Here is a 13,976-nt window from a genome sequence, read left to right on the forward strand (position 1 = left end):
GTTAAAAAGTTTCCTGATAAATCGAGCGGGTGATGAAGGAAAAAGCCCACTAAAAATCACAATAAACCAGCCGTAGGTCCGCCCTCAGTTTTGAACGACATTTTTGATTCACACAACTGTGCCAGCGGTGTATAAGATGGGCTACAAGCTGATCTGAAATCTTAGACTGTCAGTACGAACCTGTTAATATGCAACCAGCGTATCCTCCTTTTTGTAATAATCCTACAGGCCCTCAGGCTTTATACGCCTCCAGACTTTGCTTTGTGAACTCCCGGCACACATATATCAAGTATATTGAGTATTTACCAGATGTTAATATCTGCGGTCCACTGATTCTTTACTCCCAATCCCTCGCCTGGCAGCGGCAGCCATGTTGAATGTTTTTTTTTTTTTCAATAAAACAAAGATGTAGGTGTATTCCCTCTTTACCCGAGGAATCCTCTGTGCTCATGTTGGGTTTCAAAGCTCAGCGTGCAGCCTTAACACCAATATCTGTCCACAAGGCAGCGCTTCCAGTAGACCTGTTAAATGGCTCCAAACCAAAACCACCAAACTCCTTTTGATTAAATAACAAGGTCATTTGTTTGGAGGCGCTGTCGGCTACACACCTCATGTTTGGAAATGAAGTTCATCAGAGCGGCTCAGCGTGTCAGCATTTTGTAGGGTATCCATCACATTAATCAACAGCTGAAGGAGGCCGCGTGCTGTTTTGAAAACATCTTTTATTTGCACGGCAGCGTGGTCGCCTTTTATGGAGCTGAAACTCAGCTCAGACGCCCTGGCAATAAGATCTGTGCACACACCGAGTCTCTGTCCGAGCTTGTTTTTGTGTGCTAATCTTTTAAACACATTTATCTTTTGCTAACGTGGTTGTATTTGTCTCTCTTTTCCTCTTCCTCCCCTCTCCTTCTCCACTCTGTCTTCGCAGGTATGCATTGTGCAAAAGAGGGACACGGAGAAGATGTACGCCATGAAGTACATGAACAAACAGCAGTGCATAGAGAGAGATGAGGTCCGAAACGTCTTTAGAGAGCTTGAGATCCTACAGGAAATTGAACATGTTTTTTTAGTAAATCTCTGGTGACTATCCTATGTTTTTACACTTTCAGTGTGGTCTGATGTTGTCTGTGTCGGTCGCCTGCTTTGCCTGTGTGTGCATTTTGCATGCTCAGCCTCCCAGATTCCCAGAAGACGCTTGCATGCTTACTTTTAAATCTGTTGCAGCTTTTAAATAGACGTACAGTTAGGGAATATTATGTTCCTTGTGTTGCACGCACGCACTTGGCACTAAGGGATATATAAAAGAAAAAGAAGTTTGGTTTAATTAGGGCTTGAAACAAAGCCATTAAGTTAAGAAACTATTTACACAAGAGAGATATTTTAGGATTTTAATTCTGAGCCTCGTGAAGTACAAATCTGATAATTACTGTGCTTTGAAATTACCTTACTCTTCCCTCGAGTCTGATATGTGGGTGAATAGAGGCTGCTTTCATTATTCAACGCTCATTTTCACACGGGACACATTTCTAAATGTAATTGGGGACCTGGCACGGCATTCACGGCATATTACACAAAGCACTTTACTCCACTGTAAATGGTCAAATAGTCACACACGTTCCTCTCTTCCCTGAGCAATCGCTGCCAGAATATTTTGTCTTCGACGCGTTCCATGATGAATTGATTGTGTTCAGAGTGTGCGGACGAACCGAGGCAAAGTCACGCCCTGGGCTCATTGTCTCAATAAGCTCTGAATGATTTAAGTTCAGCCGAAAGCACATTTTTTTGCCTGCTAGAGAAGCTCCTCCTCACCTCTGAACAAACTGAGGGCGATTTTAATGAGTGTACAGTAGTGGATCAGTATTTTTTCTTCTTTTTCTTACTTTTAATTCCCTGCGGGACGGCATGGCTGCCAGAACCTCCTGTGTGCTAGTTTTCCAGGCTCCACTCTCCCTCTCATACTCCGCATCCAGCACTATTTTAAGTGCCCATTAGTGACAAACATACTATATAATTTCATCTATGTGGGAATTAGAAGTTTCACACCTCCTCTCCCCACTCGTGAGATGCTCCAATATGGGCCTGTCCATCTTAACGGGGGCACATAGCAGCCATGTACCAGCCTCCCTCTTACCGGAGTTTTTATGAAGTTTTTATGAAGTTTGTACCTTTTTAGAGAGTTCTCATAATTTTGTTTGGAACTGTTATTTTTGACAGAAAAGACAAACAAGAATGATCATTTAGAAATCGTAGAGCTTCACTTTGACACCGGTTGCTCGAGCCAATGTTTACTGATCTCGTTCCTCTTCTCTTCTCGTCTTTTCTGGACGGAAGAAGAGCAGTCATCTCAAAAATTGGTTGGACAAGTGAAATGTGCCGTCAGTACTGCAGGAATAGCATCTGAAAGATCGTTTGTTGATTTTTTTCAAGCGATTTCAGAGTTGTAGACTGAATTTGGGAAGAATCTCATGAGAGTTGTGGCGCACTCTGTGATCAAAGTGGTCATAAACCTCAGTCCAGGCCGTTTCAAGGCAGTCTTTGTTTTATGCAAACTGTGTTGTTCAGGTGCTTCAGGTTGTTACCTCCAAACGAGAAGCAACTAATTGCTTTACGGGTTTTGGTTTCGCGAATAGTGACCCCACAACTTCAGCCTGAGACCTAAAACTTAGCGACTTTGTCTTTAGATGTGAGAGGCTGTCGGGCGAAAGTCTTTTTAAAATCTTTTTCAAGTCTTTTCAAAGTTGTCTCGTGTATGGGAGGGATTACTTACAGTTTTATTGGATTTTAATGGATCGTTGCTTGTAGAGACAGACCTGCGTACACTCACCTCTCATCAGTACTTGCATCTTTTTTAATGGCTGCACTTGCAGAGTGTGCCAAAGGTTTGCGAGGTCAAAGCAGGGACCATAAATTCAGCTGCAGTAAAGAGTTTAAATACAAAATCTGGCTTCAGACAAACTGTTCAGCTTCTGGCCTCTTCTTGACAGCACTTCAACACCTACATGTTTAACTTCTAGAGCAGATTTAGCCAACTGAACGAGAGCATTCACGATAATCATACAAAGCAAGAGAAATGCGTTAATCTGACTTTGGCAAATTTACACAGACTTGCTGATCATATTGTGCAGTATGAAGCTGGACGTGAAAGTGAGCACAGGCATAAAGTTTTTTTTACTGATTCACTGCCAGTACCCTGAAGAATTGGGAGTGGGAGGATAGAAGTGAAGGAGACGATGGTGAGCGTCAGCTTGGAGGAAAGAGACCTTGGCAGAGCGAAGGCAGGTAGGTTGACTGAGCTGAGTAGGCGGCAGAAGAGAAAAAAGGGTCTAAGGCAATGATTGAATGGCAGTAGAGAACGGAAGCTTTGCAGAGAGAAACGGTGTTGTCCAAACAAGTAAGCAAACTGCTTCAAAAGGAAAGCGAACATGTTGAGCAGTCTGGAAAGGATAAACAGCAGCTTAGATCAACAGACAAAGGGGAGTGTCAAGGAAAGAATGAAGTATACACACACACACACACACACAGTAGAGCAACAAAGACACCTGGAAAGGTATAACTTTCTCTGGATACTTGGCAGGTAGGTTTTTTTTCAAGCATCATGGAGAACTTGCACATTACTCTGTGGTATTCTTTTTTAAAATTGTAATTCGGGGGTCGTGTTGATTCCGTTGGGCCACATCAGTCCTCTTTGCTCTCTCAGTACTTTTGATTAACCGCTCTGAATCACGCACAGCACTCGGACTTGTTTGCATTGCTGCATCTGTAACTGTGACGATCCAGCTGTTCAGGGAAGGAGCGAGAAATGTCTGCGTTTACTCTGTATTAACATTTCTAAAAGAGGATGCCATGTAATCTCTCAGTACCTCGGTAGTTTGCAGGTGTAGTTTGCAAGCATGTTGATGCATTAAAAATTAAAAATGGTTTTAGTCCAACCAAAACTGATTTGCCTGAAATTGTAACAAACTGAGCTTCTCAAAACTGGGGTGAGTTGCTCCTGAAATTAAATGTTCAACTGGGCCTAAGCTCTCTGAACAGGGAATTCTATTAAAGTGTGACGTTCTCCCACAGACCAAGTCAGAAGTGGCAGAATATCGTAAACATTTTCTTCCACGGCCCACATACGGCCCAGACATACTTTGCTCCCATGCGTGGATACTCGACTCCTTATATAGCCATGTCGAGTGTAACCGGAGGTACACTCAGCTGTGCGTGTCACTGTGCAGTGTCCCAAGCTAACAGAGTGAGCCATAGAAAATACTTTAGAATAGAATAGAATACTATTCTGACTGGAGGCTGGAATTGAACAATCTTCTAGTCGGATGTCTCCAAAAAATAGTTTGATTTGGATTAATCTTAATCCACACAGTAGCTTCATATAGGACTACCCTTAAGATCTTTTAAAGGGACTAAAGCCTTATATAAATTAGTGCTCTCTGTACACATAAATGTGTAGTAAATTAGTAATTTCTGCTGCATTTTATGGAGTTTCATCTGAGCATCTGCACATGACGGCATTATGTTGCCCCTGTGCACATCGCATTGACTAACTGCTTTGTTTTCCTGCCTGCTTGAGACAACATCTCAGGCTGGCTGAGATGAGATTGGACTGATGCGAACTCTGCCTCATTCTCCTATTGTCTCTCGTACTGTATAACTAAGAGGAACGTAATTGGTTCACTACGTGGGCATGCTATTTTCCCTAACCCTGGGAGAGCTGACAGTTGCCTTATCTGTTGGCTCCTCAAACAGAACATTACAATTTCTGGCACTTGGCATTTGAGCTTTCAGTACATTATTAATGGATGTGCGATAGACCAGCTGGGGTTTCTGGGAACTGGCAATTCTCAAAAGCAAACAATATAAAAGGATGCAACTCATGAAAAATGCCAGCTTTGATTGAGCTTCATAGGAGTATTTTTATTGATAGAAATTAAGGAGTGAGCCAAAGAAACTGCCAACCAGCATCGGAGAGAATACAGGAAAATAGACCAAAAATGCTGTCGGTTGAAATAATGACCGCCACAACCACATAGTGGGGAGAGCATCAGGCAAAGAGAAAGGGAGCAAAATAGAGCAGGAAAAGTATTTTGCATTGTTTTGTTTTGTCAAAGCAGACTAAGAGGATTTGTAAGATATCCTCCAGCTCATACCTACATGCTCAGGCACACTTTGTGTCTGGAAATGGGGTTCTGCTTTCATTGAGTCATCCCGAATTGTGCTGTGCTTTTGAAGCACCGGCTTCAAAAGAAATGCATTTGGAAGCAACCTTGTGAAAGCCCACACTGAATCCCATCAGCCGGGGAAAGGCAGCCTTAAGCAGGCAGGATGTTAAGTCTGCAACCCACGGTAATTGCTGCGACCATTCCCTCACTGCACAGAAACCTTGTGTAGGAGTCCAGGGTACTCCGACTGGATTACTTCAGAGGTAGTAAATTTAACCCTCATCCGCTGCACCCACCAAATCCACACAAATTCTTGTAAGTATTTGCAATGCATGAGAAAACACAGATCTCTTATTTCCCTGATGATGTCGGAAACCGTAAAGTGCAAAGGTCATCTCTTCTCAAGCGTAAGAGGAGAAATAACAGCAGCAGGGCTAGTACAGTACTTAATTATAAAAGCTAGACTTTAACTCAAGACAAAATCACAATATCACTTTAAAACTGCATCACCTGTTGCCCCTAAAGGTCCAGAGACACACCACTGAATCAAGACTGAACAGGCAGTGCCACAGTGTTGCAGCAAATGCTATCAAAGGGTGTGAGCTTCACCAGTCTCCTGGGCTCCCCTTAAAGTATTGTTAAGGCAGTAGGGGTAAAAGGGGTGAGTAAACTGGAGCCAGAGTGCAGCGCCTTCTACACAATGCCAGTCCCTTCATGAGTCAGAAAGCGAGCGGGAGCAGTGTTGAGGATGGATTTGCCCTATCCTTTTCAGCCTCCATTAGGAATATTGATTTCAGGCCTAGATGGAACAAGGCCTTGGGAGAATGTGGAACAAATCAGTCAGCAGTTTTAACAAGCCCTGTAATAGGGTAGGGGTCGGGGAGATGGATAGATAAATAGATGGATAGTTGAAACAGTTAGTGCAGACGGTAGTGCAAAAAAACAGAGGATCTGATGGAATATGAGCTCAGGTGCCTTTTTTGTGCGCCTTGGAGTGGGTTGCAGATTGTCGATGAAGGACAGCAGTTTGTTTAATGACCTCATGTCACTCACTGACTCCAGTGTCACCTTGTTCACACCAACAATGGTTTCAGCTTGAGTGTATTGACCCTGTTGACATCTCTGGCTCGGATGTAGGTCACGACATTGCAGATGGAACTTGCGCAGACTGGGAGAGGATCTCCAGTATCTTGCTCCACGCCATGAAAGATCTGCTCTCCGTCAGAAAGTAGAGTCCATCTGCTTCTTGTGCTCAGTGTTGGTGTTGTAATGTCCTTCGGGTTGACACCAAAAGCACTTGTGCTCGACATTTCGAACTTACTTAAAATATATATAGTATCAGCCTCAGTTCTTGTCCTTCTTGGCAGAAGTAGATGTTTCATAATAGATTACTCCACATAGGCATCCTATGGTTCTCTATGCTCCTGACATCTTCCCGTCTCTAATCAGAGAAGCTCTGTACTGGAAGTCTTTGGCACTGCGCAGAGTGAACAGGACCGACTGCAGGACAGTCCCCTGTGGTACCCTTCCTACAGGTTATGTTCTGGTATTTCTGAAAAACTGTGCTACAGCTACTTTTGAAGGGGGACTTTTTGTAGGACATTCAAAGTGCACTTTGTGAAAGCAGGCCAGTGGAGGTGTTGTCTTAGGGCAACTGCTTGGAGGTAACACTCAGTCACACAATTGTTGGACGAATCCTCACAGGAGCATAGAAGTGTCTTGTGATTGAGTCACGTAGCCAGTCATCAACTTTATGTAGGCCAGTGAAACTCTGCAGACAGCTCGAGCCAACAGAATCACAAGCTCATGTTTTTTCTCTCGCTTTTTCCTCAAAACTGTTTCTCCTCTTCTGCTGTCCACCTATTTCCCTCTCTGCTCCCTGCCTCCCAGGGCTCATTTGTCATTGTGGCCTCATTATTTCAACCAGTTCCATGTGCTCCTCCCAGCCAGCTAACCCGCCTCTCTTCACTGCTGTGACTGTCCCAGCTTTGTCCCATCCTGGCGTTTCCACGTGACCTCCACGTGGTTTTGGACAGTAACGGCTCTGCCCTGTCCCCAAATAACTGCAAGGCATTCGTTCATTCATGCTCCTGTTTGCTCATTGTAAAGAACCACTCTATAATCTCCCATCACTGCAAGTACAGGGCACACCTTAAATAAGAATAGCGATTAAACATATTGACCCATTTCAGCATCTCAGGATGAAAAGATCTACAAACTGAAAAAAGAGTGTGAAGCTCTCTTATAAAATCAAAGTTTACAAAGGAGTGGTTCTGCATTATTATTATCAAGGCTTTTTCCAACCTCAATGTACACACAACTTGGCGATGTCAAACATAACGACAGCAATCTGTTACGCAGTTTATTGCATTGCGTCCGTGTTGATTACTTTTATTTCGTTCTTCCCTATCAGATTTTATGTCAAAAAGGTTTTATTTTCTTGGACATTCTGGTGTGTTGTGAGGTTCAGTCAGTGCCTGCGATGGGCTCGTGACCCGAAACTGATTTAAGACTGTCTAGAAGATGGATGGATGGATGGTTCATTCAGTTATTTTTGCATTGAAACAGCTTGAGAAATGTCTGTTACAGAGTTATGTTTTAGTTTCCTTTTTTTATTTACTGGACATTTTAGAGCCTGGACTTTTTCATTTTTTACTATGAAGTTCAAGCAGTGCTATTCCTTTTTATCAGTCTCAGGATGTTTCAGAAAGATACTGGATAAAGTTATCAGGGAGAAGACGGATGTTTATTCTTCCATACAGTGTTTGTACGTAGCCTAACAAATGGCAGTAAGTTCACACACAGTCCTCCCTTCATTGTGTTGTTGGTTTTGCACACCGAGAAGTGAAAGACGTAATTACATTTAGAGCAAAATGGAGGACTTAAGTGATGCTTAAACCTATTTTTCTCATTTCACATGGTGCCTTTTAACCTGCTTCAACAGATACAAGAGCAGAGTATATGCCATTAAAATCTCTTCGAACTCTCTTCTCAAACAAGTGCCCTTCAACTAATGTGTCTCCTTTCTCTTGCCACAGTTCCTTCATTTGTATTCCTTTCATCCCGATGAAGTCTTTTGCTTAAATTGTCAGCTCTGTCAAATTTGTGGAAATTCACATTGTGCTGATTTGGAGCAAAGAGTTGCCACAAACTGCGAAGACATTGTTTGTGTTCCCTCTGCCATGCTTTGTGAAAGCCTCGGAAGGTGTCACGGCTCGTCAGTGCTGGAGCTTTCACATGTTCCAGTTGTTGGCCCTTATCTGACATCTCCCCATCACCTCGGCGAGGGCAAGGAAAGAAGTGACAACCGCAGAAAGCTGCTGCAGACTCTCTGAGGAGCCCAGATATTTCACCGGTGGACTGGGAAGATCATTGTGCGGGGCTCAGAGATAGCAAGGGCCGCCTCAGAGGAAGCTCATCTGTCAACTGGATACCGGGAATCAGACTGTGACAACGAGGTGATAAAAAGGTGGCGGTGAGGAATCCCTGCCAAAGGCAAACAACATCCTGTGGCTGGCCATCTGCTGGGGCTGCTCTGTGTTTTAATAATGAAGCGGATCTTTAAAGGGTCAGGCCAGGTTGGTTTACCGTGGCTGATGTAGGTGGTTTTACAGTCATTTCCTATTGAGTGCCTGTGACAGCACCAGCAGGGAGTAGTAAATGTGGGAGTATTGAATGAAGAAACAGCAGGATTTTTTCCAGTTAGGTGGTAAAGCTCTTCATATTACATCCTGGAAAAGGTCAGTGTTATTTTAGTCCATTGTGTACAAAGTGTGCCTTTCAAACCCGTACTATACATTATTTTCGAAGCAGAGAAATCACCTAGAGGACTGCAAATGTTTTCTTTCTTTGCTTCCTCAGACCCAAAGATGGAATGATTTTTATCTCTGCTGCAAACTCAGAACCCTTTTCACGTAGAGATGCAGGAAATTACACCTGAATATAAGCAATCAGAATGTCCTTGAGGGAATTCAGGGCTTCACTTGAAGATGCAGAGGAAACCTGCTGCTATAAATAGACACACAGTATAAGAGCTTTAATAGAAAATCGATAACTGTCACAGTCGCAATCAGTAGGCCAAATTTGGTAATAAATATCACCAAAGGCTCCGATTGTTTTCCCTCCCGGGGAGGGGGGCTTTTAAGTTATTGGTCTGTTTAACTTTGTTGACTCTTTAGGATCTGTTGTACTAAAATAATTTATTCACTCATCATTCTCATAATATTTTGTTCAATGTGTGGGGCAGAAATTGTTGAGCGTTCCAAATCCCCACAAGTGGACCCGAGCGTCCTTCAAATGAGGCGCATCAAGTAAAGATGAGCTTTCGTTAAGCTCGGATTCAGCAAACACTTTTCTCCTTTTGTGTTTCCCCAAGTACCTCACATGTTTATCATAGTAAAGATCGATGTTGGTCATGTTAAGAGCCGGCTGGGAAACGCAGACTCATTCCCACAATATCCAACCCACAGTTTAAAAAATAAGTATCGCTTCAATGTCAAATAAAAATTGCATCAAAATGCCTTTTTTTTTCTTACAAACAATCCTGTTAAACTTCTTGAGTGAACATGGTTTGAAAATGACCTGCGGAAACCTGACATTTTTCAGCATTGGAACTTTGGGCAGCGTCTAACAGGATTTCTGTATCTGTGAGACATGGCTCCACTCAATCTGATTGTGAATTATCACAAAGGTGGAAAACCATACAGAAGGATTGATGGCAAACAAAAAATCACCGGAAACACCGTAATCGGGAGCTATGGGACGAGCCATTGTCCCACTAATTAGAGCGGCAGCTGCGTCCTTCTGAAATGAAACCAGGAGTGGCGTAATACTTACAAAGTCTATCTTCAGAGTTAGATCCAGAGATATCAGCGGACAGCAAAGATTATTTGACAGCTCAGACGGTGCAAGATATCCTTTGTGGGTGCCTTTGAGAGGAAGAAAAAAAAAAACTTGCTAAACCTTTGAAACAAAAAATATTTCTCAACAGGATGGGAAAAATATGCCTGTTAAATATTGGGAGCTCATTCTTTGCCAGGATAAAAAAAACAAAAACATAAATGACCTCAGTATAGATGAGGTCCAGCATGTTTGGAGTGAGTCTGGCCCAGACCACCACTATGAATGCATAGCTCTGACTGTGAAGCATGGAGGTGGGAGTGTGATGATATGGAGCTGTAGAAATTTCCCTTATAGACATCTCCAAAAAGGCCTGCGAATATGCCAAAAATGCTGACTGACAAGATCATGGGGTTGGCTAAGGAGGTGAAGCCCAGTATCACAGCCATCCTCAACACAGCGCCAGATTCCTCAGAGAGCCTTTAAATAAGTAAAGGATTGACCTGGCCAAGTTTGTTGTATGACTTCAATCCAGTGGGCGAACTCTGGGATATTTAAAGGAGACGTATTATGCCCTTTTTTTACAAGCTGCCACAATGTCCTTAAGTCTTAATTAAATTAATGTGACACACAATGGTCAAAATGCCCCATAGAGACAATACAACAGCCTTTTTTTTTTTCGACTTTGTTGATTGTAGAATGATTCATTCCACTTCTCTCTTTTGTCTGGTCTGTCTCTTTTGGTATTTGTAGTACTCCGTAACCCTGGAGCCACAGTATAACCATATGAGACAACAATACAGTCAATAGCCTGAGATCTAACATTAGCACACACAGTCAAACATGCTCGCACTGCCTCCTCCAAACTGACAAGAGAGCCAGTTTGATTTCACTGTCCAATACTTACGTTTCCCTCATCTACAGTTCTACCACGGACAACTGGTTCGGATCCCTGCAGGCAAAGTATTATTTGTTGAAGTGGCCCCAGGATGTGAAAACAAGATACCACGTAACCAACAAGTATATCATAACAGCGTCGATAAAATGACAGAATGACTCAGTTAGGGTTAGACAGTCATTACTGGAGCTAAAATACAAGCTTTTTACAATGTGATCAAGAGCGTGAATAGGACTTTTTGTTTATTATTTTTTTTATGGTTCTATGCAACAATTTCTGTCCATGTGTGGCTTGCCTTAAACATGCATGTCATGAGCTTTGCATATGGAATGTACTGTGTGTAATGCATGCAAAAGTATTCAAGGCCACGTATGGTATACGTTTGCTTTAATGTGCTCAGTGTTTGCTTCCGTCTGTCAGCATGCGTTTTCTCCTCCCTGAGACCCTGTCACTGAGTGCTGTGTGGTGCCGCTGCTCCCAGGTACTCATTCCAGGACGAGGAGGACATGTTCATGGTGGTTGACCTCCTACTGGGAGGAGACCTGCGCTACCACCTGCAGCAGAACGTCCAGTTCAGCGAGGACGCTGTCAAACTCTACCTCTGTGAGATGACACTGGCGCTGGACTACCTGCAGAACCAGCACATCATCCACAGGTACAACAGTCTTTGTTTTTATGTTGCTATTGCTGCCCCACAGTTTTGTTTATCCTGGGTTTATCAGAATTTGTTTCTTTATGAACAACCACGGTCTCACACACTGCAGCAATTTGATCGATTGTTAGTATGTAAAATAGTGTTTAAAGCCGCCTTGATTTTAATCAGTAAAACTCAAAATTCGGCATGAATTTACAAGGTGATTCTGAGATAATTATGTTTTTATTTATATGAAAACTTGCCACACAGTGGAATCCATCAGACCCTTGGCAGGTTTTCAGGTTTTAGACTTGATGAAACAGTGAAAACACAAACTCCCAAATGCACCAGTTCAAGCATTTACATCTTCCTTATTTACTGACAGTACTGTGAAAATATGCCAACTGCACTGTTGCAAACCCATTACATAATTTTGTGTAAGCACAATGAAAAAAAAAAAAGCCTCTGGTTTTATTGGTGTAAGCAGTTAGTCAGAACCACAAAGCCACAGTGCCATTTTAGATTAGCAACACATACAATTATTTAGGCCACAAACATGACTTCTTTGTTTCGGTGTAGATATTCTTTATACACCCACCTCCGTCATGTCCTCTTGACTTATCTCACCTGCACCCATACTGATCTCACAGTTCAGGATCACGATATGTCACCTTACTTTGCATTAATCTGTCAGATGGTTACATACTGCCCTACAGTTCTTTAGAGAAGCTTAGTCATGTTTTATTTTGACTGTTTGCTAAATTTTGCACCAATTTAAATGTCTTTAAAGACTCGTTCCCATAGCTTGATGAAGAATGAGCATTGTCCTCTCATTCCATTTATTAAAAGTCCTATCACTTATAAAAAGTGCAATTAAGACATATTAACATAATTTCTCCTTTAGCTTTAGTGAATTATTCCTGTTTCTTTGCCAGTTAATCACTCAAAGCCTTCTGGGCAGATTTGCATAAAACTTTTACCTGGGGTCAACTTAGAAATGATTCTTTTTTTTATTTTTTTTTATGCCTATCCGGATTTGGAATCAGGAATTTTTTTTTTTTCCCATCCAGCCTTGGCATGTATGCTCAGACCTGCTCTTGGATTTACTTTACATATCTAAAGATAAAACAGGCGTCTTTTTCTAAATGGTGCCACAGATCACCTTCAATCAGCGCAGCCTCACTATCTGCAGCTATCTGCCCAGATATGCTGAGCACAGCAATACACCACAGTAAGCGTGCGCGTGTGTGTGTGTGTGTATGAGAGAGTGCAGTCCACTAAATAAAAGAGTTAGATCCCCACAGATTGAGGATTTACTACCACAGATGGCTGAAAAATAGTTTGAACAATGTTCAAAACCTTATCTGAGCTACATTTTTTTTTCTTCAAACAAGTGTGTGTGTGTGTGTGTATGTGTGTGAGAGTGTGTAAAAACATTACACAAATATTGTGTGGACATAAATGTGTTTTAGTCACACTGTGGAGCTCTGCCTCACTTTTGGGGATGAAAAAAGGCAAACCATAAAAAATGCTAATCATACATTTTAGTACATTTCGGGGCTTAGAGTAAAAGTTTGGTTTAATCTTCTTTAACGTGTTAGAAACAGAACTGTACAGTGTCGTGTGAACCCCTCATTTCTTTAGCTATTTAAAGGAAATGAATGCTACAATTTACTGAACCATGTGCAGGCATCAATTGACATGCAAGTACAAACAGTTTGTAAAATCATAGCAAACTTGAAAGTCAGTTCAGCAGAGCCTGAACTCTCCTCAACAAGCTTTTCTTGTCATTTCTTTAAGTAATCTTCAGGAATAGTTCTCCAGGCTTCTTGAAGGACACCCCAAAGCTCTTTTTGGATGTTGGCTGCCTTTTGTTCCATTTTCTGTCAAGATGATCCCACACTGCTTCGATGATGTTGAAGTCCGGGCTTTTTTCCCCGTTTCCTTTCTTTAAGAAAGGCTTCATGACAGACAGTCCTCCTCTTCTTCAGCTTCCTTCATTTATTTAAGGACACACTGCACACCATGCTGAGAAATGCCAAGTTTTCAGCTGAAAGCTCTTTGGGAATCACCTTGTTGGTGTTGCTGTGTTATCTTCGTTTTTTTTTTTGCAGGTGTAACTTAAGAAATTGTATGAAATTCTGTGTTGTTGCAGAAGGCTGCTGGCAGCAAAGTGCCTGAACATGAGCGTTATTAGGTGCCTTTATTCAAACTTGAATGATTCATAGACCACTTTAGAAGATAAGAAGGAAGCCTGGAAAATATCAAGAAATGACAGGTGGCCCAAGACTTGTGTACAGTAGTCTTACACGATAGTGACCAGGGATTCAAATGAAACAACTGCACAATGGTTTCTCAGCTTAATCCAAGAAGAAAGGGATGGAAAAAAGCAGAGAATGTTTTAGCATATATTGGGGAGGACCCTGTCATTACTTGTGTGTGTTTC

The 13,976-nt window shown here is 42.2% G+C and overlaps 1 protein-coding gene across 1 annotated transcript in view; it reads left to right on the top strand.

Annotated features, from left to right (window-relative positions):
• LOC140313372 (serine/threonine-protein kinase 32C-like) overlaps positions 1-13,976 on the top strand; it is a 79,149-nt gene that overhangs the window by 48,006 nt on the left and 17,167 nt on the right. The window contains exons 3-4 of the mRNA XM_072391450.1: positions 929-1,080; positions 11,378-11,551. Coding sequence (XP_072247551.1) covers positions 929-1,080; positions 11,378-11,551 — 326 coding nt within the window. The remainder of the gene's footprint in view (positions 1-928; positions 1,081-11,377; positions 11,552-13,976) is intronic.

Source organism: Leuresthes tenuis, unplaced genomic scaffold, assembly GCF_036924035.1.
Source record: "Leuresthes tenuis unplaced genomic scaffold, fLeuTen1.0.hap1 SCAF_8, whole genome shotgun sequence".
Lineage (NCBI taxonomy): Eukaryota > Metazoa > Chordata > Actinopteri > Atheriniformes > Atherinopsidae > Leuresthes > Leuresthes tenuis.